This window comes from Thamnophis elegans, chromosome 6 (assembly GCF_009769535.1).
Source record: "Thamnophis elegans isolate rThaEle1 chromosome 6, rThaEle1.pri, whole genome shotgun sequence".
Lineage (NCBI taxonomy): Eukaryota > Metazoa > Chordata > Lepidosauria > Squamata > Colubridae > Thamnophis > Thamnophis elegans.
This window is the reverse complement of record NC_045546.1, coordinates 1906580-1930418: the sequence shown is the minus strand read 5'-3', so window position 1 is coordinate 1930418 and position 23839 is coordinate 1906580. Positions and strand designations below refer to the sequence as shown.

Genomic DNA, 23839 nt, shown 5'->3' with positions numbered 1-23839 from the left:
AGCTGCTTGCTGATGGACTTGGATAGCGAGGACCCCTATGAGTCTGCCCTGGACGATGTGGAGGACCCTGGGAAGGGTTCAGACTCCGAGCAGGGACCCTAGAGGCTGGTTGGCCACCAGGAGGCATGGAGCAGTGGGGGGGGGGGTGTCAAAGGCAGTTTGCCCCTGATGCCAGAGTGAGAAGGGCTGAGAAACGGAAGCAGCAACTCCGTAGGCAGACTCACCGAAGATGATGAAGCACAGGTGGTTGTGGATTGGCCCCTCCCAAGAGAGTTTATAAGTGAGGCGTTGGGAGAGGACATTTGCAGGAAACAACTGTTCGAACTAGTATTGAGTAAATCTGTCTGTATTCTAGCCGTGTCACGTGGAATTATTATCTGCGTGGCTTCATTGGAACTTTCTGGGTTGATGCCAACCTCTTATCTTGGAACGTGAGTTTGCCTGGGCCCTCAGCCAAAGGATTTGTTATCGCATTAATTAAATAATGGCAAACAGCCACGCCTGCGTTCTGGTTTATTCACAGGACAATTGGCACCCTATTTTTCCCTTTCTTTTCTTCCTTTCTCCCTTCCTTCCTCTTCTCCTTCCTCTTCCCTTCTTCCCTTGCCTCTACCCTACTCCTCTCTTCCTCCTCCTACCCTCTCCCCTTCTCTTTCTATCCCTTCCCCTCCTTCCTCTCTTTTCCTCTCTCTTCCTTCCCTCTCTTCTCCTCTCCTCCTTTCCTTTTCTGTTGCTGTGGTTATCTCTTGTCATCTCTCAACTGGTATATTTTCGGGATGATATTCTCGCCAGTCGAGATATAATTTTATACTTACCATTCCCCATTCCCTTTTCTTCACTATCATATCCTACCTATTTTTTCATCTATGTCTGATTCTTGAACATATGCTTATATGTTGATTCTTTCATTTCTATTTTTCCCCTCTCTTGCTTTCTTTTCTAGATTTCTTTCTCTAACCCTGGGGGTCTCCAAACTTGGGAACTTTAAGACTTGTGGACTTGTGGACTTCAACACTCCTGCTCTAACCAGTCATAGAATCTACCCCATGTCTTGACGTTCACAGATAGTCCCCGACTTACAACATTTATTTAGGGACTGTTCCAAAGCACAATAGCGCTCAAAAAAGTGACTTACGGCTGCTTTACGCCCGTGGTCATGTGATCAAAATTTGGACACTTGCCAACTGACTCCTATCTATGACGGTCGCAGTGTCCCGGGGATCACTGTGACCTTCTGACAAGCAAAGTCAATGGGAGAAGCCAGATTCACTTAACATCCGCGTGACTAACTTGTGACCTCTAGACTGGATTACTGCAACGTGCTCTACATGGGGCAGCCCTTGAAGAGTATTCGGCGACTTCAGCTTGTCCAGAATGCAGCCGCGCGAGCGATCGTGGGTGCGCCTCGGTTCACCCACGTACCACCTATCCTCCGCGAGCTGCACTGGCTGCCTGTTGATCTCCGGGTGCGCTTCAAGGTGCTAGTTGTCACCTACAAAGCCCTTCATGGTAGTGGATCTGGGTACTTGAGAGACCGCCTACTGCCAATTACCTCCACTAGGCCAATTAGATCCCACAGACTAGGCCTCCTCCGAATTCCATCAGCCGGCCAATGTCGACTGGCGACTACCCGGAGGAGAGCCTTCTCGGTGGCTGCTCCGACCCTCTGGAACGAACTCCCCATGGAGATTCGCACCCTCACCACCCTCCAGGCCTTCCGCATAGCCCTTAAAAGCTGGCTGTTCCGACAGGCCTGGGGCTAAAGACTTGCAACCCCACTCAAATGGTATGACTGTTGTGTTCTTTTAACGGTGTATGGTTTCTATGTTTTTGTAACTCTGTTTGTATTTCCCCTCCCTTTTTGAGTTGTGAGCCGCCCTGAGTCCCTTCAGGGAAAAGGGCGGCATACAAATAAATTAAACATAAACATAAACAACAACTGCAGTGATTCGCTTAACGGTGGCAAGAACGTTCATGAAATAGGGGGGAAATTTCACTTAAAACTGTGTCGCTTCATCATCATCATCCTCTTTTAACGGCCCCATAATCCCTTGCGGGTGGAGTCTAGGCAACTGAATGGAGCTGAATATTTACTGGCCAGATGCCACTCCTGTTGCCAATGAGGAGTTTTGTTTTCAGCAGATATATTCTCAATGTGCCGAGAGAGAGAAATATCTGACTGTACCGAGGATCGAACTCACCGCCTCCTGATTGGGAGGCGAGAGCACCACCTCTAGGCCTCTACGCACCACTCTTAACAACTGCTTAGTAGCAAAAAAAAAATGTTGACTCCCCATAGGCTATGCGTCCATCCTGGTTCTCCTTGACCTCTCAGCGGCTTTCGATACCATCGACCATGGTATCCTTCTGCGACGACTGCGGGAGGTGGGGGTGGGCGGCACTGTTTGCAGTGGTTCTCCTCCTACCTCTCGGACAGGTCGCAGTCGGTGTTGGTGGGGGGGCAGAGATCGTCCCCGAGGCCCCTTACTTGTGGGGTGCTGCAGGGCTCGGTCTTATCCCCCCTACTATTTAACATATACATGAAACCGCTGGGCGAGATCATTCGGAGGCACGGGATAAAATACCATCAGTATGCGGACGATACACAGTTGTATCTGTCCGCCCCGTGCCAACTCAATGAAGCGGTGGAAGTGATGAACCGGGGCCTTGAGGCTGTCAAAGACTGGATGAGAGCTAACAAACTGGTGCTCAACCCGGAAAAGACCGAGTGGCTGTTGTGTTTTCCTCCCAATAATTTGGCTAATGTTCCATCAATCAGGCTGGGGGGACAAAATTTATACCCCTCAGACAGGGTCCGCAACTTGGGAGTCCTCCTGGACCCACAGCTGAGTTTTGACCATCATTTGTCAGCTGTGACCAGGGGGGCATTTGCTCAGGTTCGCCTGATGCGCCAGTTGCGACCCTACCTGAACCGGGAGGCACTCACAACAGTCACTCGAGCCCTTGTGATCTCCAGGCTGGAATACTGCAACGTGCTCTACATGGGGCTGCCCTTGAAGAGCATCCGGCGACTTCAGCTAGTCCAGAATGCGGCCGCGCGAGTGATCGTGGGCGCACCACGGTTCGCCCACATAACACCGATCCTCCGTGAGCTGCGCTGGCTACCTGTTGATCTCCGGGTGCACTTCAAGGTCCTACTTACCACTCACAAAGCGCTCCATGGTAGTGGATCTGGCTATTTGAGAGACCGCCTTCTGCCAATTACCTCCCTGCGTCCCAGGGTAGGCCTCCTCCGAATTCCATCCGCCAGTCAGTGCCGACTGGCGACTACGCGGAGGAGAGCCTTCTCTGTTGCGGCTCCGACACTATGGAACGATCTCCCCGTGGAGATCCGCACCCTCACCACCGTCCAGGCCTTCTGCACGGCCCTTAAGATCTGGCTATCCCGTCAGGCCTGGGGATAAAAAATCTTAGTTCGTCCCCTCCCGAATGATGAATGAATGTTGTGCTCTATTTTTAATATTATGTATTGTCTTATGTTTTTTTGTCTTTGTACCCCCTTCCCCGTGTTTTGTAAGCCGCCCTGAGTCCCCTCAGGGAAAAGGGCGGCCTATAAATTATAATAAACATTCCAAACATTCCATAGTTTACTGTCCCATTTCCTTCCCCAGATGAGGAGATCCCCAGCTCTAAAGACGTGACAGCGGAGACCACCAGCTCGGAAGAAGAGCAGGATCCCAGCAGCTTCCTTCCGATTGGCCACCAGATCACCGAAAGCCCCATGGACGGCCGAGCAATGAGACGATCCAGTCAAGGCTCCTTCACCAGGGCCAGCCTGGAAGACCTGCTGAGCGTGGATCCGGAGGCTTATCAAAGCTCCATGTGGCTGGGCACGGAGGATGGGTGGTAAGGAGACGCTGCCCGGATATCCCGCCAGGCCCGCTGCTAAGAGCGATGGCGGGACGAGATTTCTCGGGAAGAGACTCCAAAGTCCTCCTCCTCCCCCCAAAAAATAATGCCACTTCTTTTCTAGCAGTGATGATACTCTCTAGTTGGGTCAAGAAGGCAGCCAAGCTCAGAGAGTACCAAAGACATCACAGTCCTCCCCTCCCTCCCTTCTTGTACTGATGATGTTACCTAGTTGGGTGATGAAATGTCTACAAGAAAACATCCATGCTTAAAGAATGTAAAGGCCCCCAAAGTTCTCCTCCTCCTCCTCCTCCTCCTCCCCCTCTTCCTCCTCCTCCTCCTCCACACTCCACTCCCTTGTAGCACTGATGGTGTTACCTAGTTGGGTGATGAAATGTCTACAAGAAAACATCCACGCTTAAAGAATTTAAAGGCCCCCAAAGTTCTCCTCCTCCTCCTCCTCCTCCTCCTTCTCTTCCTCCTCCTCCTCCTCATTCCACTCCCTTGTAGCACTGATGGTGTTACCTAGTTGGGTGATGAAATGTCTACAAGAAAACATCCATGCTTAAAGAATGTAAAGGCCCCCAAAGTTCTCCTCCTCCTCTTCCTCCTCCTCCTCCTCCTCCTCTTCCTCCTCCTCCACACTCCACTCCCTTCTAGCACTGATGGTGTTACCTAGTTGGGTGATGAAATGTCTACAAGAAAACATCCACACATAAAGAGTGTACAGGCCCCCACAGTTCTCCTCCTCCTCCTCCTCCACATTCCACTCCTTCCATAGCACTGATGATGTTCCCTAGTTGGGTCATGCAAAGGCCCAACTCAGACACAAGGAAGCTCAGAGAGCACCAAGGACCAAAGAAAATCTTAGGGCAGTTTTTCATCAGCCAACTTTGTTACATCGAACAAAGTTGTGGGTCCGATGTGTTTGTGTTGCCTCCACATCCAGACCTCCTGTCTCTTCTGTTTGGATTGCAGCATCCACGTCTACCAGTCTTCGGACAACATTCGCAACCGGAAAAACAGCCTGAAGATGCAACATTCGGCCTCCGTTACCTGCATTTTGTAAGTGTCAGAGCACATTTAGCACCCGTACGCCACTACGCCAAAGGGGTTTATATATTCTGCGCGGTTTAAGGAAAACAACACCTGATTTTGCCACGCATGGTAAAGGAAGGAATAGAAAAGCGTAAAGACCAAGAGATTCAGTGAAGGATGGAGAGTTTAGATGTTCTGAACATGGAGAAGCCATCAGGAGTGGAATTGGGGTGGGAAAGGAAGGAAAGGATACGCTACTACATGACTTGGATGGTTCTCCTTCCCATAAACCATGAACAGCCTGCCTGTTGACGTTCGGGGACCTCCATTCCAGGAGGATCTCAAGCCCAAGATTGGACAATCTATTTGGCTGGTATGGTTTGGGGATTCCTAACCTGGTTGGACTAGAAGACCTCCAATGTCCCTTCCAACCATAGGACTCTGTCATTCTCTGATTCCTAAGGTCCTTTCCCGCCCTAAGAGTCTATGATTTTGACTTCCAAGGTTCCTTCCAGCCCTGGGAATCTATGATACTGTGATTTCCAAGGTCCCTTCCCACCCTAGGAGTCTATGCTACTGGGACCTCCAAGGTCCCTTCCAACTGTAGGACTTTTATCATTCTCTGATTCCTAAGGTCCTTTCCCACCCTAGGAGTCTATGATTTTGACCTCCAAGGTTCCTTCCAGCCCTAGGACTCTATGCTTCTGTGATCTCCAAGGTCCCAACCCTAGGAGGCTACGCTTTGCGATTCCTAAGATCCTTTCCCATCCTAGAAGTCTATGCTTCTCCAATATTCTGTCCAGCCCTAGAAGTCTATGATACTGGGACCTCCAAGGTCCCTTCCCATCCTAGGAGTCTATGCTTCTGGGACCTCCAAGGTCCCTTCCCACCCTAGGAGTCTATGCTCCTGGGACCTCCAAGGTCCCTTCCAACCGTAGGACTCTTATCATTCTCTGATTCCTAAGGTCCTTTCCCACCCTACGAGTCTATGATTTTGACCTCCAAGGTTCCTTCCAGCCCTAGGACTCTATGCTTCTGTGATCTCCAAGGTCCCAACCCTAGGAGGCTACGCTTTGCGATTCCTAAGATCCTTTCCCACCCTAGAAGTCTATGATACTGGGACCTCCAAGGACCCTTCCCACCCTAGGAGTCTATGCTTCTGGGACCTCCAAGGTGCCTTCCAACCCTGGGAGTCTATGATTTTTTTCCCCCCAAGACTTCGCAATTTCAATTGTGGGAATGGATCAGTGAATAAAAAGCATTTAACGATGTATTTGGGATAACACACCCAAATAGGTTTAGCATTAAACCGAGATGAATTATCTATTTTACTGCTCTTTCTGGCCCACAACCATATCATGTGAGAATGGGTTTCCAAGGGGCCCAGATTTATCCGACGTAAAGTGTGCGATTTTTTCCCCCACCCCTCAATATTACTGTGATTTATATTAGATAAATAAAGGAGCGCATGGAAAAAGAGTAAAGCGTCCACTGGAAATTGGGCAGCATATCAATTTGATAAATCATTATTGTCATTCTACAGGTATCTTGACAACCAGGCGTTCGTATCTCTGGCCAATGGAGAACTAGTTGCCTATCAAAGGGAAGCAGGTAAAATATCTGAATATCATAAATATCTCCCACATAAGCACCCATCACCTTCCAGGTTCCACCACAAAACCGCGTTCGACTAAAGCGCGCTCGACGAAACCGCGTAGCTGACATCATCACAGGGCGACAACAGCGCGGAGACAGAAGCACGCTGTAAACGCTAAACCTAAAATTAACCCCTAAACCTAAACCTAACCCCCCTAAACCTAATCCTAAACCTAACCCTAAACCTAACCCTTAACCTAACCCTTAACCTAACCCTAAACCTAATCCTAACCCTTAACCTAACCCTAAATCTAACCCTAACCCTTAACCTAACCCTAACCCTAAACCTAACCCTTAACCTAACCCTAAACCTAACCCTTAACCTAACCCTAAACCTAATCCTAACCCTTAACCTAACCCTAAACCTAACCCTAAATCTAACCCTAAACCTAACCCTTAACCTAACCCTAACCCTTAACCTAACCCTAAATCTAACCCTAAACCTAACCCTTAACCTAACCCTAAACCTAATCCTAACCCTTAACCTAACCCTAAACCTAACCCTAACCCTTAACCTAACCCTAAACCTAACCCTAAATCTAACCCTAAACCTAACCCTTAACCTAACCCTAAACCTAATCCTAACCCTTAACCTAACCCTAAACCTAACCCTAAACCTAACCCTAAACCTAACCCTAACCCTTAACCTAACCCTAAACCTAACCCTAAATCTAACCCTAAACCTAACCCTTAACCTAACCCTAACCCTAAACCTAACCCTTAACCTAACCCTAAACCTAACCCTTAACCTAACCCTAAACCTAACCCTAACCCTTAACCTAACCCTAAACCTAACCCTTAACCTAACCCTAAACCTAACCCTTACCTTAACTTGAATCGGCTTGCTTTCAAAGCGCTATTTAAAGCGCCCTTCTTTCTCCGCGCTGGCTGTTGTCGCCCTGTTGATGACGTCAGCGACGCGGTTTAATCGGGGGCGCTTTAGTCGAGCGCGGTTTTGTCGTGCCGCGCACCTTCCATTGTGTTTTGGCTCAAAAAAGGCTTCTAAGGAGCATTTTCTCCTCCTTCTCCCACACTTGGCTGAAGTTGCGTTGAAAATGCACTTAGTTGAATCCTAAGTTGCATTAGCTTTTTTTGGCTCCCACCTCCCATCATCCCCGCCCAGCAAAGCACTGGCCACTTCTGCTTTCCTATTCCAGATGGATTGAGAAAGTGGGGGCTTGCGATCCCACAGACCTGAGGACCCTCCGATTGGGAGAAGAGGGGGCCTTGCAAAATTTGGAGCACCTGTGAATCCTGTTTGGAGCAAAGGGAATAACACGATGGCAAAATTACTCCCCCCAACTTAGACCCTCGTGCTGGGTTTTTTGATACGGGTAATGCCCCGTTTAGTGACCTTGACAAGTAGTCCTCAGCTTACAACCATTGGTTTAGGGACCATTCGAAGTTACAATGGCATTGGACAGTTATGATCCACTGCAGCGTCCCAGGGGTCACATGATCAAAATTCAGGTGCTTGGCAACTATCTCGCATTTATGACCGTTGTGGGGTCCCGTGATCCGGTGCATGCTGGTCTTTGTGGGCACCGGAGCTCCGGAAAACAACTCAAAAAATGGCCTAAAAAACAGCCAATAAACCAGGCCGTTTATCAGCCGTTTTCAGGGCCTTTCTGGGGCTGAAAATGGCCAAAAAAATGGGCTGTTTCTCAGCTGTTTTTTAGACATTTTCAGGCTCTTTCTTGGGCTGAAAATGGCCCCAAAAAACGGGCCATTTTTCAGGTCATATTTCAGCTGTTTTTCGGCGCCTTTCCCGGGCTAAAAATGGCCAAGGAACTGGGGCTATTTTTCAGCCTGTGTTCCAGCCATTTTTGGGGCCTTTCTCAGGCTGAAAATGGCCAAACAAATGGGGCATTTTTCAGATCGTTTGTCGGTCATTTTGGGGACCTTTGGCTGAAAATGGGCCATTTCTCAGCTGTTTTCCGGCCATTTTCGGGGCCTTTCTCGGGCTGAAAATGCCCCCAAATCGGGCCGTTTTCCAGGTCATTTTTCAGCCATTTTCTTGGCCTTTCTTGGGCTGAAAATGGCCACACAAACAGGCCATTTTTCAGGTCATTTGTCGGCCATTTTGGGACCTTTCTGGGACTGAAAATGCCCCCAAAATGGGCCATTTCTCAGCTGTTTTTCAGCCGTTTTCTTGGCCTTTCTCAAGCTGAAAATGGCCAAACAAACGGGCTGTTTTTCAGGTAGTTTTTTGGTTGTTTTCGGGACATTTATCGGGGTGAAAATGGCAAAAAAACTGGGGCCATTTTTCAGGCTGCTTTCCGGCCATTTTCGGGGCCTTTCTCGGGCTGAAAATGGCCAAAAAAACGGGCCATTTTTCAGGTCGTCTTTCAGTCGTTTTCGGGACCTTTCTCGGGCTGAAGAAACGCCCCAAAGAACAGCCCCCCAAACGCCCAAAAAACAGGCATGCACACACCGTCCAACTGGTCTTCGAGTTTCCGGCACTGCGGCATACACTCATGGACGCACATGCATGCCTAAAAGGTTCACCATCCCTGTTCCAGGCTGATCCCCCTTTTGACTCCCTGCCTCCCGGTTCTGCCACTTCTTCTCCTACGACCACATCCTCCATACAGCGAGTCGTCTTCCATTCAGGAGCATGTCTCTCTCTCTTTCTCTCTTCCAGGACGTTTTTGGGACTCTCAGAATTCCAAGTCTCTCTTGTTGGGCTCTCCGGGCAGCCCCGTAACCAAGATGGTGGCCGTGGGCGGGAAGCTCTGGTGCGGGTGCCAGAACCGAATCGTTATCCTCAAGACTTCTACGCTGCTTCAGGAGGTGAGAAGGGGCCAGGTCTAGCTCTTACCAGCTTCTGAAGGCAACATCTCCAGGGGTTCCAACACCAGGTGGACACCTGCCACCAGATTCCTCTGGGTTTCTCAAGGGATCTTGGGGAACCAGGAGACCGGTGATGGTGGGGATGGAGACCTCAAGCCCATAACTGACTTTGGGCCTCTAAAGTAACACACACAACTGGAGATCATGAGGTTTTTGAGAGAGATGCATCTTTCTGTTGCACGTTTGAGGCAAGATCCCGCGTGGTTGGTCTCTTGGTGAAAGTTGTTGGGAGGGGAAATGAAATTAAGGTGGGTACCTCTCAGTCTGCAGGTGTGAAACCCAACAAGCAGAAGTCCGCAGAGAGAAACCTCTACAGGTAGTCCTTGACCTACACTCACAATTGAGCCCAAAATTTCAGTTGCTAAGCAAAGGAAGTTGTTAATTGAGGTTTTGACCCATTTTATGATCTTCTTTGCCACAGAAAACCCCTGCGGTCATTAAGGGCACATCTTTCTCCTTCTGTCCTGGCTACTTTTTACAGAGGCGCGAACGAGAGCATTTTAACAAACTGCATCCCTGTTTGGTTTGGTGGCAGCCAAGCCTCAAGGAGAAAGTCCCTACAGAGAGTGGTGAGGACAGTGGAGAAGATTACAGGAAGCTCGCTTCCCGTCATTCGGGATACTGCTTATAAGCGCTATGTGGTTAGAGCTCGAAGCATTATTAGAGACCACACACACACACTTTACGATCCGTTTCTGTTGCTCTCTTCTGGGAGGGGGTTTCAAAGTGTTTATAGCAGGACAACCAGATTTTTGTTACAGCTTCGTTCCCTGTGTCGTCCGTCTGGTAAACTCGCAAGATTCGTTTTTTTTCGCCATAAACATGTATACATTCGAATTAGACTGTGTTGTTTCTCTGTGTTATGTAATGTATGTGGGTATAATTTTGTACGTAAGTGTTTTTATATATTTTTATGTATGTATGTATGTATGTATGTATTCATTCTTTCATCTTTATGTAGTGTATATTGAAGGTGGTGACCTTTGAGAGCTGTATATATTGAAATTTCATTTTAATATATGCCGATTTGTGTACATTCAAAGTGACAAAATTATTATTCTGTTCTATATTTCTTATTCTACCCTACTCTACTCTATTCTATTTTTCCTACTCTACTCTACTCTTTTCTATTCTATATTTCCTATTCTATTCTACTCTATTCTATTTTTCCTACTCTACTTTATATTTCCTATTCTATTCTATTCTATTCTATTCCTATATTTCCTATTATATTCTATCTAAATTTCCTATTCTACTCTATTCTACTCTTTTCTATTCTATATTTCCTATTCTATTCTACTCTATTCTATTTTTCCTACTCTGCTCTACTCTATTTTATATTTCCTATTCTATTCTATTCTATTCTATTCCTATATTTCCTATTATATTCTATCTAAATTTCCTATTCTACTCTACTCTATTCTACTCTTTTCTATTCTATATTTCCTATTCTATTCTATTCTATTCTATATTTCCTATTCTATTCTATTCTTTTCTATTCTATATTTCCTATTCTATTCTATTTTTCCTATTCTATTTCCCTTTTCTTTTCTATTTTATTTTTCCTGTTCTGTTCTGTTCTACTCTACTCTATTGTATATTTCCTATTATATTCTATCTATATTTCCTATTCTACTCTACTCTATTCTACTCTTTTCTATTCTATATTTCCTATTCTATTCTATTCTATTCTATTCTATATTTCCTATTCTATTCTATTCTTTTCTATTCTATATTTCCTATTCTATTCTATTTTTCCTATTCTATTTCCCTTTTCTTTTCTATTTTATTTTTCCTGTTCTGTTCTGTTCTGTTCTACTCTACTCTATTGTATATTTCCTATTATATTCTATCTATATTTCCTATTCTACTCTACTCTATTCTACTCTTTTCTATTCTATATTTCCTATTCTTTTCTGTTCTATTCTATATTTCCTATTCTACTCTACTCTATTCTATTCTTTTCTATTCTATATTTCCTATTCTATTCTATTCTATATTTCCTATTCTCTATTCCCTATTCTTTTCTATTCTATTTTTCCTGTTCTACTCTACTCTACTCTACTCTACTCTATCCATAACATGGCTGTTAAGGGAATCTGGCTTTCCAACTGATTTTGCTTCTCCGAGGGTCGCAAAAAAGGGGATCACATGCCCCCAGGTTTCTGCAACTGTCATAAATGTGACAGTTATGTGCCAAATAGCTGGATTTTGATCATGCGACCATAGAAATGCTGCAGTGGTCATACAAGCGTGAAAAACGGTCCTACGTACCTTTTCCCAGTGCCGTTGTAACTTTGAACGGAATCTAAACCAACGGTTGTAAGAGGAGGACTAGCTGAACTCGCTCACTCCAGCGGCCATCATAATTTCAGCCAGCCCTTAAGCAAATGGCCGTACACTGAGGAGTAAGTGACCCGAGTATCTTCATGAGAACTTTCTGCTCTCCTCCGCAGCACACATTCCTGGTCGGGCAAGACAGCAACCGCAGCGTGACCTGCTTAGTGACGTCCAGCGTCGGGATTTGGGTGAGCCTCCAGGGCAGCGCCCAGGTCAGGCTCTATCATCCTGCCAGCTATGACCAGTTGGCAGAAGTGGACGTCACCCCTCCGGTCCACAAGATGCTGGCAGGTAAGATGCCGGAAATCAGATGGCAATGCAGCTGCGTGCATGAGATTGCGGGATGCGTCTTTCTGCGTGTGGAAGCATGTATGTATGTCTTTATGAGACGGTGGCTGGACACGCTGCCCTCTAAGACAGTGGGACCCTCAACTTTGGCTACTTGAAGATGTGTCTTGACTGAAGAATTCTGGGAGTTGAAGTCCATCTCTGTTTGCTGGGGAACTCTGGGAGTTGAAGTCAACCCATATTGACAGGGGAATTCTGGGAGTTGAAGTCCATCCATACTGACAGGGGAATTCTGGGAGTTGAAGTCCATCCATACTGACAGGGGAATTCTGGGAGTTAAAGTCCATCCATACTGACAGGGGAATTCTGGGAGTTAAAGTCCATCCATACTGACAGGGGAATTCTGGGAGTTGAAGTCCATCCATACTGACAGGGGAATTCTGGGAGTTGAAGTCCATCCATACTGACAGGGGAATTCTGGGAGTTGAAGTCCACCCATACTGACAGGGGAATTCTGGGAGTTGAAGTCCACCCATAGTGACAGGGGAATTCTGGGAGTTGAAGTCCACCCATACTGACAGGGGAATTCTGGGAGTTGAAGTCCACCCATAGTGACAGGGGAATTCTGGGAGTGGAAGTCAACCCATACTGACAGGGGAATTCTGGGAGTTGAAGTCCACCCATACTGACAGGGGAATTCTGGGAGTTGAAGTCAACTCATAGTGACAGGGGAATTCTGGGAGTTGAAGTCCACTCATACTGACAGGGGAATTCTGGGAGTTGAAGTCCACCCATAGTGACAGGGGAATTCTGGGAGTTGAAGTCCACCCATAGTGACAGGGGAATTCTGGGAGTTGAAGTCCACTTATAGTGACGGGAATTCTGGGAGCTGAAGTCCACCTGTGTGTTGGCTAAGGTATTTTGGGAGTTGAAGTCCACATATCAAAGTTCAAAGTTTGGGAACCTCTGAACTATATTAAAAACACTTTATGTAAGATAATTACATTATACATGCATAATATTATTATGCTAGCTGGAGAATTCTGCAAGTTGAAGTCCACACATGTTGGCTGGGGAATTCTGGGAGTTAAAGTCCATCCATACCGACTGGGGAACTCTGGGAGTTGAAGTCCACATATCAAAGTCCCAAGTTTGGGACACTCTGAACTATATTAAGAGCACTTGAGTTTGATACCTTACGTAATATTATTATATCGGCTGGGAGATTCTACACATTTTAAAAAGGCGCTGGATTCCAGTCATGTGGTTATGGCCACCATCTTGATTTCCAGAGGGAAAGAGATATCAAGGCCAGACATCATCCCTGGGTCCGATTTTGCCTGCTGAAAAATGCACCCAAAGATTTTCACATTCACCTCTAAAGAGCAGCCAGGGTTGATCTCCTCTAGGACTGACCGGTTGGATGGCCTTGCCGTCCAAGGGACTCAATGCAGGAGTCTTCTTCTCCAGCACCAGAGTTCAAAGGCCTCCATTCTTTGGCCCTCAGCCTTCCTTATGGTCCAACTTCCACAGCCATCCATGGCAACTGGGAATAACCATAAGCCTTGATTATACACACTTTTGTTGGCAGGCGGATGTCTCTGCTTTTTAGTCGGCTGTCTAGATTTCCCATCGCTTTCCTCCCCAGGAGCAAGCGTCTTTTGATTTCTTGGCTGCCGTCCCCATCTGCGGTGATCTTGGAGACGCAGGAAAATCAAATCGGTCACTACCTCCATTTCTTCCCCATCTATGTGCCCAGAATTGAGAGAGCCGGATGCCATGATCTCAGTTTTCTGAATGTTGAGTTTCAAACCAACTTTTGCACTCTCCTCCTTCACCCCCGGCTGTAGGATCGGACGCCATCATCCGACAACACAAGGCGGCTTGTTTGCGGATCACGTCCCTCTTGGCCTGCAAAGATCTCCTCTGGATCGGCACCAGCGCAGGGGTCGTGCTGACCCTGCCCATCGCAGGCAACCCGGCTGTTCTGAAGACCCCGCCTCTCCCGGTGGGACTCTCCCAAGGCCACACCGGGCACGTCCGATTCCTGACGTCCGTCGAGCTGCCCGAAGGGTTTAACGTCCTTTTCCCCCTGCCGGGAGAACCAGGTGAGATGGTCAGAATTTCCCAGATGATGACGGCAGATCAGGGGACCGAGTGAGATTGGATCTTAGAACGGAATCAGTACAGGTAGTCCAGTGGTGGGTTTCAAATGTTTTTTAGGACCTATTCTGTAGGTGTGGCCTGTTTTGTGGGAGTGGCTTGGCGGTCATGTGACTGGGGTGGGAGTGGCCAACTTGATGTCACTCACCAGGAGATGTCATGCGTGACCCGACAAAAGGGCGAACGGCAAAACCGCGCCGACTAAACCGCGTCGCTAAAACCGCGATGTCATCAACGCGCCAACAGCGCGCCGACAGAAGCGCAATTTAAGTTAAGGTTAGGGTTAGGGTTAGGGTTACAGCGCGCTTCTGTCGGCGCACTGTTGTCGGCGCGCTCCAGCGCTCATTTGTCGGTGCGCTTTAGAACTTGCGGTTTTGTCACCACGGTTTAGTCAGGCGCGCTTTTGTCGTTCGCCCTTTTGTGGTAGTATCGATGTCATGGATGGGGTAAAATGCGGTGAAGCTCACTTAACAACGCTCTTGCTTAGCAACCAAAATTTTGGGCTCAATTGTAGTCAGAAGTCAAGGACTATCTCTGCCTTCCTCTGTAGGGCAGCCTTGTCCTAGTAAATTCCTTCTCCTTTCTGGCAATTTTCCTCTCTGTTAGTGGTCATTTTGCAACTGCCTCGTTTAGAGGCCGAAATTATGGTGGTGATGAAAAGACAATAAGCACACCAGCGTGCAACCATCCCTGTCCCACTGTTCCCATTGATTTGTCCATATTTCCTGTGCTCTTATTCATGTTTATTCTCATTCCTGTTCTCTTGTACATGAGTGACCAACTAAATCAATAACTAAAAGAAATAAAAATTTACGGCCTTTAATTTACAACCAATAATCACGGCCGATGGCAATACAGTTAGTCCTTGACTTACGGCCACAATTGAATGCAAAATCGCCATTGCTAAGTGATACATTTGTTAAGTGAGTTTGGCCCCATTTTACAGCCTTTCTTGCTTTAGGTTGTTAAGTGAATTACCGCAATTGTTAAATTAGTAACAAGGCCGTTAAGTGAATCGGGCTTGTCCAAAGGTCGCAAAAGGGGATCATGTGACTCCGGGACCTTGCAATCGTCATAAATATGACTCAGTTGCCAAGAGGCCAAAATGTTGATCATGTGAGCATAGGGATGCTTGCATCGTGTCGCAAGTGTGAAAACTAGTCGTAAGTCACTGTTTTGCAGTGCCGTTGTAACTTTGAATGGTCACTAAACAAATGGTTGCATGTCGAGGACTTAGCCACACAGGGCATTTGGCGTGATAGATTTTTGATAGATTCTGTGTGCAGAATTGTGTCTTGACCGGCTCCCTCTCTCGCCCACCTGCCCGTACAGGTACAGAAAAACCCAGCGAGTCGGACAAACGGGATTCCACGCGACTCCGGTCGTCGAAATCCAAAATCCTCGTGGTCAGCGGTGGCGATGGCTACGAGGACTTCAGACTCACCAACAGCAGCGAGACCGTGGGCCGGGACGACAGCACAAACCACCTCCTTCTCTGGCGAGTCTGATGTGGGTCAGAATGCCTCCCGCTCTGCCCACACCGGTCAGGGTGGGCCAGGGCAGAGAGCGAGAAAGAGAGAGAGAGAGATCTGAACTCCCGTCCTCGCCGTTCACACCTGAACGGGTACTCCTTTAGCTGTGCATCATTCTCCCGTACTTGACTGTCCCGTACGTCATGCGATTGCCTCCCGGAGGGAGCCGTGCCTTGAGGAGAATTGTTGCCGATCCCCGCCGAACGCCCCCCTTAGAACGTACACCCATATTGCACGCCTTGCACTTACCGCTGTCTCTTAAGAGTAATGGGGGGATGTGCGCGTGCATACGAGAGGCTGGAGGTGGGCCCGAGGGGCCACGCCGCTACGCAGAGGCCCCCGTGGGAAGGCCCAGAGAGGCAAAGATGGACCCCGTTTAAGAGCGGGATAGTCCGCTTGACGGAAACGATTTGACGAGACTGTCCCCGGCTCGACCCGCCAAGGGATTGGATCTTGCGCCGAAGAAGGCGATCTCAGGAGATCTAGACAAAATCCAGAAATCTATTCTCCATCCAGAGCTCGATTCGCCCACATGGTTCTTCAAAAAGGAGGTTCAAACCCCGCGAATCCACCCTAACGCCTCCCGATACTTCGCTAGCCTTCCGATCACTCCGTTTCGTTGTTTTAACGCTCCCCGGGAATTCCTTTTCCTCGCCGCCAGGGTATACCAATAACTCGAGGGGGGCCCTTTCGCTTGCGCATGGGTGCGCGTGTGTCTATTTTTCCCTCCAAGTGTATGTATAAATAATCTTTATTTATTGTTGATCGGAGCAAAGGGGAGCAAAGGGGCGGGGGGGCACAGGATAGAAACTCTGTCGGGAGCTGAGGATTCTTAACGGATGTTTCCTCGTCTCGTCTGGAGTTGGTCCGAATCACGATAACGGGAAATGTCCTCGCTCTACAGCAACAAGTAGAAGTTGCCTTGGTGGATACAGGAGGTTACGGCCTGTTGTAATGGAGTCATTCCAGAGTAGCTGTATGTGTGCGTGTTTGTGTGTGTGTGGTTGTTTATAAAGGGCTGGTTGGGAGAAAAAAAATTGTGGGGAAGGGAAGACCATTAACAAGGGTTTCGAATAGTTTTTCTCATCCTGGGCAAATTTTTAAAACGGGCGGACTTCAACTCCCAGAATTCCCTGGCCACCTGGGGAATTCTGGGAGTGGGAATCAGAATCACAAGAGTTGGAAGGGTCCTTGGAGGTCTTCTAGTCCAACCCACCTCCCCTGCTCAAAACTGATACAGATAGTCCTCGGCTTACCACAGTCCCATTTAGTGACCGCTCCAAGTTACGTCATCACTGGGGAAAAAAGTGACCGGCGGGTCGTTTTTCACACTGCGTCATCACCTGATCAAAATTCAGGCGCTTGGCAATTGGTTCATTTTATGACTGTGTCCCGGGGGGGGGGTCACACGATCCCATTTTGCGACCTTCTGACAGAGAAACCCAATTCACTTACCAACCGCAATGATTTACTTTTAACAACTGAGACCCCCCCCCACAAAAAAGGTCGTAAAATGGAGCAAACCTCACTTAGCAACAGAAATTTGGGGGTTCCGTTGTGGTGGTAGGCGGAGGACTGCTTGTGCATTTCAGGCACAAATGGTTGCCCCAAACCTCCAGTTGTTGTAGCACCCACAACCTCTGGATTCAAGTAAAACACACACACACACAGGGGAATTCTGGGAGTTGAAGTCCACCGTCTTTAAAATTGCCCGGATTGAGAAGAACCGAGTTGCAATCCAGAGCAGACCATCTTGCAAATCCTTACCATTGCATTTCCCTTTGGGGCTTCCTCGCTTTGGCATCCCGTAGAAATAGGGGGGTGGGTGGGCGAGGAGGAGAGGTTGACAGCCCCACCCTACCCCAACCTTTTACTTTGTACAGTATTTATATTTTGTGTGTGTGTGTGTGTGTTTTTTAATGCCAATTTTTCACTGCAGAAGGGGGGACGGAGAGGCGTGAGAAGCTTAGCATCACTTAATTTGCAGGTGGCTTATTTTTTTTAAGGGACGTCCAGGAGGCCCCCCCCCTCCCCAAAAGAAAGAAACGTAACACACACCCCTCCCCAAATAACTGTTGTGTTTGTTATCCTCGGCTGCGGCCCCAGAAAATTGGGAGAGAAGCAAGACTGCGAACGAAGCAGCAAATTAAACCAAAATCACAAAAACGAGGGTCTTTTGCATCACCACTATGTATGGAGGTGGTGGCCAGAAGAAATTGGAAAGAAACACAAATATAAGATTGAAGGTAAAGGTTCCCTTTGCACATCTGTGCTAGTCCTTCCCGACTCTAGGGAGCGCTGCTCACCTCCCTTTCAAAGCCGAAGAGCCAGCGCTGTCCGAAGACGTCTCCGTGGTCATGTGGCCGGCATGACTCAATGCCGAAGGCTCACGGAACGCTGCTCCCTTCCCACCAAACGTGATCCCTATTTTTCTACTTGCATTTTTTACGTGCTTTCAAACTGCTAGGTTGGCAGAAGCTGGGACAAATCACAGGAGCTCCCTCCGTTACGTGGCGCTGGGGATTCGAACCATCGAACTGCCGACCTTTCTGATTGACAAGCTCAGACTCTTAGCCCCTGAGCCACCGCGTCCCTTAATGCTCTAGTAATATAAGATTACTGGAGCATTAATGAGAATTTGTAGGGATTCTTCCGGGGCGAATTTTTGTCTCTTATCAACTCCCAGAATCCCCTAGCTCTAAATTGGCTTTTCGGAAGAGGAATCACAAAGATGGCCATTAGCATGAAGTCTCCTCCAAGTGCTGGGGGACAACATGGAGATTTTGTTTTGTTAATCACATCAAAGAGCTTCTAGAACTTTTCCGACACCCCAATCTCATGTCAAAGCTCTCACAGAAGGTCGTTCCAAGCCTCAAACATCTGCCCTCCGTTCTTCTGAACATCTGCCGGAGGCGCCCTCAAAAACCTTCCGAGATATGTGTGGGCTTCTTCATCCATCTCCATTTCTCTTAGGGCCAGAATCTTAACCCAAACCATCCGACCTCATAAGGTTTCAGCCATCGCTCCCCCAAGTTGAACAGGTCCAGCGAAGGGGGCCCGACAGTCAAGCTGTCAACCACCTTCGACACCACCACCAACTGTTTTAATGCCCCGATGTACTTTACACCATTTTTTCCCCCTCACTCACAAGATTTTGGACATCAACTTACAACAGTTCATTTATAGTGACCATTCCAAGTAACAACGGCGCCAAAGAAAGGGATTCACGATTTTTCGCACAAACGTTGCGGCAACCCCCGTGGTTGCACGATCAAAATTCATGCGCATGGCCACCGATTCATATTTATGACGGTCGCAACGCTGCCCGGGGCTGCGTGATTCCCCTTTTGCTACCTTCTGACAAGCCAACTCAATGGGGAAGCCTGATTCACTTAACAACCTAACTTAACGTGATTCATTTAACTGTGGCAAGAAAGGTTGTGAAATGGGTCAAAATTCTTTTAGCAAGAGAAATGTGGGGGCTCGTTTGTGGTCGTAAGTCGAGGACTACCTGGAGTAACCCCAAATCACGCCATCCTGCTGAAGGTAATGATTAAGAGAGTGGACCTATTCAGACTATCTTGACTTCCCCATTATTTTCAGGTTTTTTTTTAAGAAGGCTATCTCACCTGCCCTCTCTTCCCCCAAGGCGTCCTTGGAGGCCATCCAAAATTGTCTCCAAATTATAATTGTCTCCCAGGGTGGAAACGGAGAAATTATAGCATGCAAGAGGAGACCTTGTATCACCTGTATTTGGGTAGCATTTGAACCAATTTAGGGATTTTGTTTTTCCTGGCCTTGGATTCTTGTTTTCATCTACAAGTTTGACAAGGGTAGAGAATCCTTTAAAAAGACCGAATGGTTGAATTCTTGGCTGAAAAAAAAAAAAAGGACTTTCTAACTCTCTAGAAGTTCATAAGTTCTCCTCCTAGGCTATTTGACGTGTGGCTTTCAACTTAAGAGGTTTTCACTGGAATTTAGTCATTTTTCCACGTTGGCATCTTGAAGATGGGTGGACTTCAACTCCCAGAATTCCCCTGGAAATTCATTGTTTCTCTACTTTGGTGTTAGAAGATGGGTGGACTTCAACTCCCAGAATTCCCCTGGAAATTCATTATTTCTCCACTTGAAAAAAATGTGGACTTCAACTCCCAGAATTCCCCTGGAAATTCATTGTTTCTCCACTTGGAAAAAATGTCAACTTCAACTCCCAGAATTCCCCTGGAAATTCATTGTTTCTCCACTTTGGTGTTAGAAGATCGGTGGACTTCAACTCCCAGAATTCCCCTGGAAATTCATTATTTCTCCACTTGAAAAAAATGTGGACTTCAACTCCCAGAATTCCCCTGGAAATTCATTGTTTCTCCACTTGGAAAAAATGTCAACTTCAACTCCCAGAATTCCCCTGGAAGTTCATAATTTCTCCACTTTGGCACTGGAAGATGGGTGGATATCAACTCCCAGAATTCCCCTAGAAATTCATTATTTCTCCACTTGAAAAAAAATGTGGACTTCAACTCCCAGAATTCCCCTGGAAATTCATTGTTTCTCCACTTGGAAAAAATGTCAACTTCAGCTCCCAGAATCCCCCTGGAAATTCATTGTTTCTCCACTTGGAAAAAATGTCAACTTCAGCTCCCAGAATTCCCCTGGAAATTCATTGTTTCTCCACTTTGGCACTGGAAGATGGGTGGATATCAACTCCCAGAATTCCCCTAGAAATTCATTATTTCTCCACTTGAAAAAAAGGTGGACTTCAACTCCCAAAATTCCCCTGGAAATTCATTATTTCTCCACTTGAAAAAAATGTGGACTTCAACTCCCAGAATTCCCCTGCCAGTGCCACAGTGTAGAATTGATCTCTCTGCTAAATTCTAATTCTGTGATTCCATTAGACTTCAATTGACCTTCCACACAGGACTGGAATCACCGAATTTATAAGGTGAAAGGGTTCTTAGAGGTCATCTATTTCAACTCCTTAATACAAATAGTCCTCAACTTACAACAATTCATTTAGTGACTGTTTCAAAGTTAGAAGAACTTCCCCCGGGTCACTTGGCCATAATTCAGCCACTTGGCAAATGCTTCACATTTATGACGGTTGCCGTGTCCCAGAGTCACATGATCCCCTTTTGCAACTTTCCAGCAAAGTCAGCAGGATTCACTTAACTGCAGCAAGAAAGATTGTTAACACGGGGAAAAGCTCACTTAACGACCGTCTCGCTTAACTGCAGCCTAAATGTTGGGCTCAATTGTGGTCGTAAGTTGAGGACTACCTGTAGAAAGCTTTACCGGGGCTCAAGAAAATAAGAACATCAGGAATTCCGTTTTGGGGCAAAAATTGGAATTACTATGATTTTCATTAATGAACTTGCTAGTGATTCTCAAGCTTGACCACTGGAAGACGGATGGACTTCAACTCCCAGAATTCCCCAGTCAGCAAGTTGCGGAATTCTGGGAGTTGAAGTCCACCGTCTTCCAGTGGCCAACATTTGAGAAAGACAAAAGCCATTGTTGTAGGAAACAGCCATTTTTTTCAGCTTCTAAAGTGATTTTATTAATTTTTGCTCTTGCGTTCTCCTGCATGGGTATCTCTCTACCCTTCCTCAACCTTTGCCACCAACTCTCCTCCAACGTTACACCGCTCCCCACACCCGGCAGCAAACAGTCTCCTACATCTTGTAACTTAAAGACAAACTTTGGAGGTCCATCTTCCAACCATAACTCCATCACCGACCGTGGGAAACCTCTCTCCTTCAGATTTTCCCCAGAGGACATTTTCTCAGCTTTCGCGAGAAAAATAAAACTAACTTTCTGCACATGCTCAGAAGAGTCTCTCCACAACTCGTCCCTTGCACACTGCTGCTGGTTGTGACGATTTCCAGACCGATGTGCAACACCCAAGAAATAAAATCCCAGTATCAACCAACACAGGAATGGTTTAGTCATCCAGGATTAAATTGGCAGGAATGAAATCCCTTCAACCTCCAAATGGTTAAAAGGGTTGCCCTAATTCTGATCACCAAATGGTATCTAGGTTGGCGCAAATGCCCAACCGTGTTTGGCAAATGCGTCTTGCTTTTCTCCCACAGCATCATGTTTGACCCCCTTGGTGGGTTCGATCGACCCTTTTCGGCTTCTGACATCTTGTAAATATTTGCTATATATATCTCACTTCCTCTGTAAATATTCCCCGAGTCTTTTTGTTGTTGTTATTGTTGTTTTTTTTGGGGGGGGGAGAATGATCCAGGCGAATTTAATGGCATATTTTTATATATCTTTCAGGAGCACAAGCGAAGGTTCTCGGTCACAGTTTTTAAGTTATAATAACGGTTCAGCGTTGCGTGTGGAAGTGCGAGAGTGTTGGAGCGAGAATTCCTTGCCCAAAACGTTGCCGGTTTAAGCAAGGTGTGTGATATTGTGATGGGGATGAGGATGGATTTGTTTGGATTTTATTTTCCTGTTCATCACTGTGGGTTGTCCGTCATTAAAAGTCACTGTTGTCAGAATCTGGCTCTGTAGTCCTGTTCTTTTGACTTCAACGGGGGGGGGGGGGAATGGATCAATTGTCACATGAATTTCAGCTCCAGTTAAATAGGAGCCAGCCATGTGCAGTGGCAGCCAAAAAAGCCATCCTAAGTTGCATCAACAGAGGGACACAATCAAGATCAAGGGAGGTACTAATACCACTTTATAAAGCCTTAGTAAGACCACACCTAGAGTACTGCATCCAGTTTTGGTCACAACACTATAAAAAAAAGATATGGAGACTCTAGAAAGAGTGCAGGGAAGAGCAACCAGGATGATGAGGGGACTGGAGGCTCAAACATACGATGGACGGTTGCAGGAACTGGGCATGGCTGGTCTAGGGAAGAGAAGGACCAGGGGAGACAGGAGAGCAGTCTTCACATATTTGAGGGAGGGGCTGCCCCTTAGAGGAGTGGGCCAGGCTATTTTCCAAAGCCCCCGAAGGCCAGACAAGGAACAATGGATGGAAACTGACCAAGGAGAGATTCAACCTGGAAATAAGGAGGAATTTCCTGACAGTGAGAACAATCAACCCAGGGAACAGAAGTTGTGGGAGCTTCATCCCTGGAGGCTTTCAAGAAGAGAAATGGTGAAGGGTCTCCTGCTTGGGTGAGGGGTTGGACTAGATGATCTACAAGGTTCCTTCCAACTGTTCTTCTGTAATCTGTAATATGAAGAAGGGTTGCAGGAACTGGGCCTGGCTAGTTTAATGAAAAGAAGGACCAGGAGAGACATGATAGCAATCTTCCAGTATTTGAGGGGCTGCCCCAGAGAGGAGGAAGGGGTCAAGCTATTTTCCAAAGCCCCCCGAAGGCCAGACAAGGAACAATGGATGGAAACTGACCAAGGAGAGATTCAACCTGGAAATAAGGAGGAATTTTCTGACTTGAGAGAACCATCAACCCATGGAACAGAAGTTGCCTTCGGAAGTTGTGGGAGCTTCATCCCTGGAGGCTTTCAAGAAGACAAATGGTGTAGGGTCTCCTGCTTGGGGGGGTGTTGGACTAGATGATCTACATTTAAACACTCTAGTCTCCAAAAAGCCAGGGTTTTTTTTGCTTACTCAGGCAAAAACTCTGTCCACCAGGAAGCATAAACACCTCCTATTGTGACCAGTAATTCCGGCAAAGCTACTCAAAATATGGGTTTTACACCAAGACGGATTGTTTTCGCTCCTTTGATGAGAAGCTTACCAGAGCAATATGCCCCTGATGGGCATTTTGAGGGATGCCTAGACAGACAGGCCTGTTTGTTGCCAAAAAAACACAAAACACAACCCGCTTGGCGCTTCGCCCGTAGACTGGCATTATTAGTGCAATAACGCCCATCTGTTTTGCCGGTCGAGTGCCAAGGGAGGGAAGGCAACGTTGCAAGGAAAAAATCTGATCTTTAAATTGATTTCTTAGCTCTCCTGGATTTGTAAATCCTTCCATTCTGCGTTTGGGGTGACACTATAATGGCTGCTAAAATCCTTTATATACAAGATAGTCCTCGGCTTACGACGGCCGTTGAGCCCAACCTTTGCACTTAATGAAGCCAAACGGTCATTAAGGGAGCTTAGGATCTTCCTT

At 47.1% G+C, this 23839-nt stretch overlaps 2 protein-coding genes across 2 annotated transcripts in view; both read left to right on the top strand.

Annotated features, from left to right (window-relative positions):
* ARHGEF17 (Rho guanine nucleotide exchange factor 17) overlaps positions 1–16922 on the top strand; it is a 35036-nt gene extending 18114 nt beyond the window's left edge. Inside the window, exons 3-9 of the mRNA XM_032219692.1 lie at positions 3633–3867; positions 4849–4935; positions 6452–6519; positions 9209–9357; positions 11874–12048; positions 13896–14153; positions 15541–16922. Coding sequence (XP_032075583.1) covers positions 3633–3867; positions 4849–4935; positions 6452–6519; positions 9209–9357; positions 11874–12048; positions 13896–14153; positions 15541–15716 — 1148 coding nt within the window. The 3' untranslated portion in view covers positions 15717–16922. The remainder of the gene's footprint in view (positions 1–3632; positions 3868–4848; positions 4936–6451; positions 6520–9208; positions 9358–11873; positions 12049–13895; positions 14154–15540) is intronic.
* Positions 16923–17929: 1007 nt separating this feature from the next.
* The window catches only part of RELT (RELT TNF receptor), a 71789-nt gene continuing 65879 nt past the window's right edge, over positions 17930–23839 (top strand). The window contains exon 1 of the mRNA XM_032219691.1: positions 17930–17986. Coding sequence (XP_032075582.1) covers positions 17930–17986 — 57 coding nt within the window. The remainder of the gene's footprint in view (positions 17987–23839) is intronic.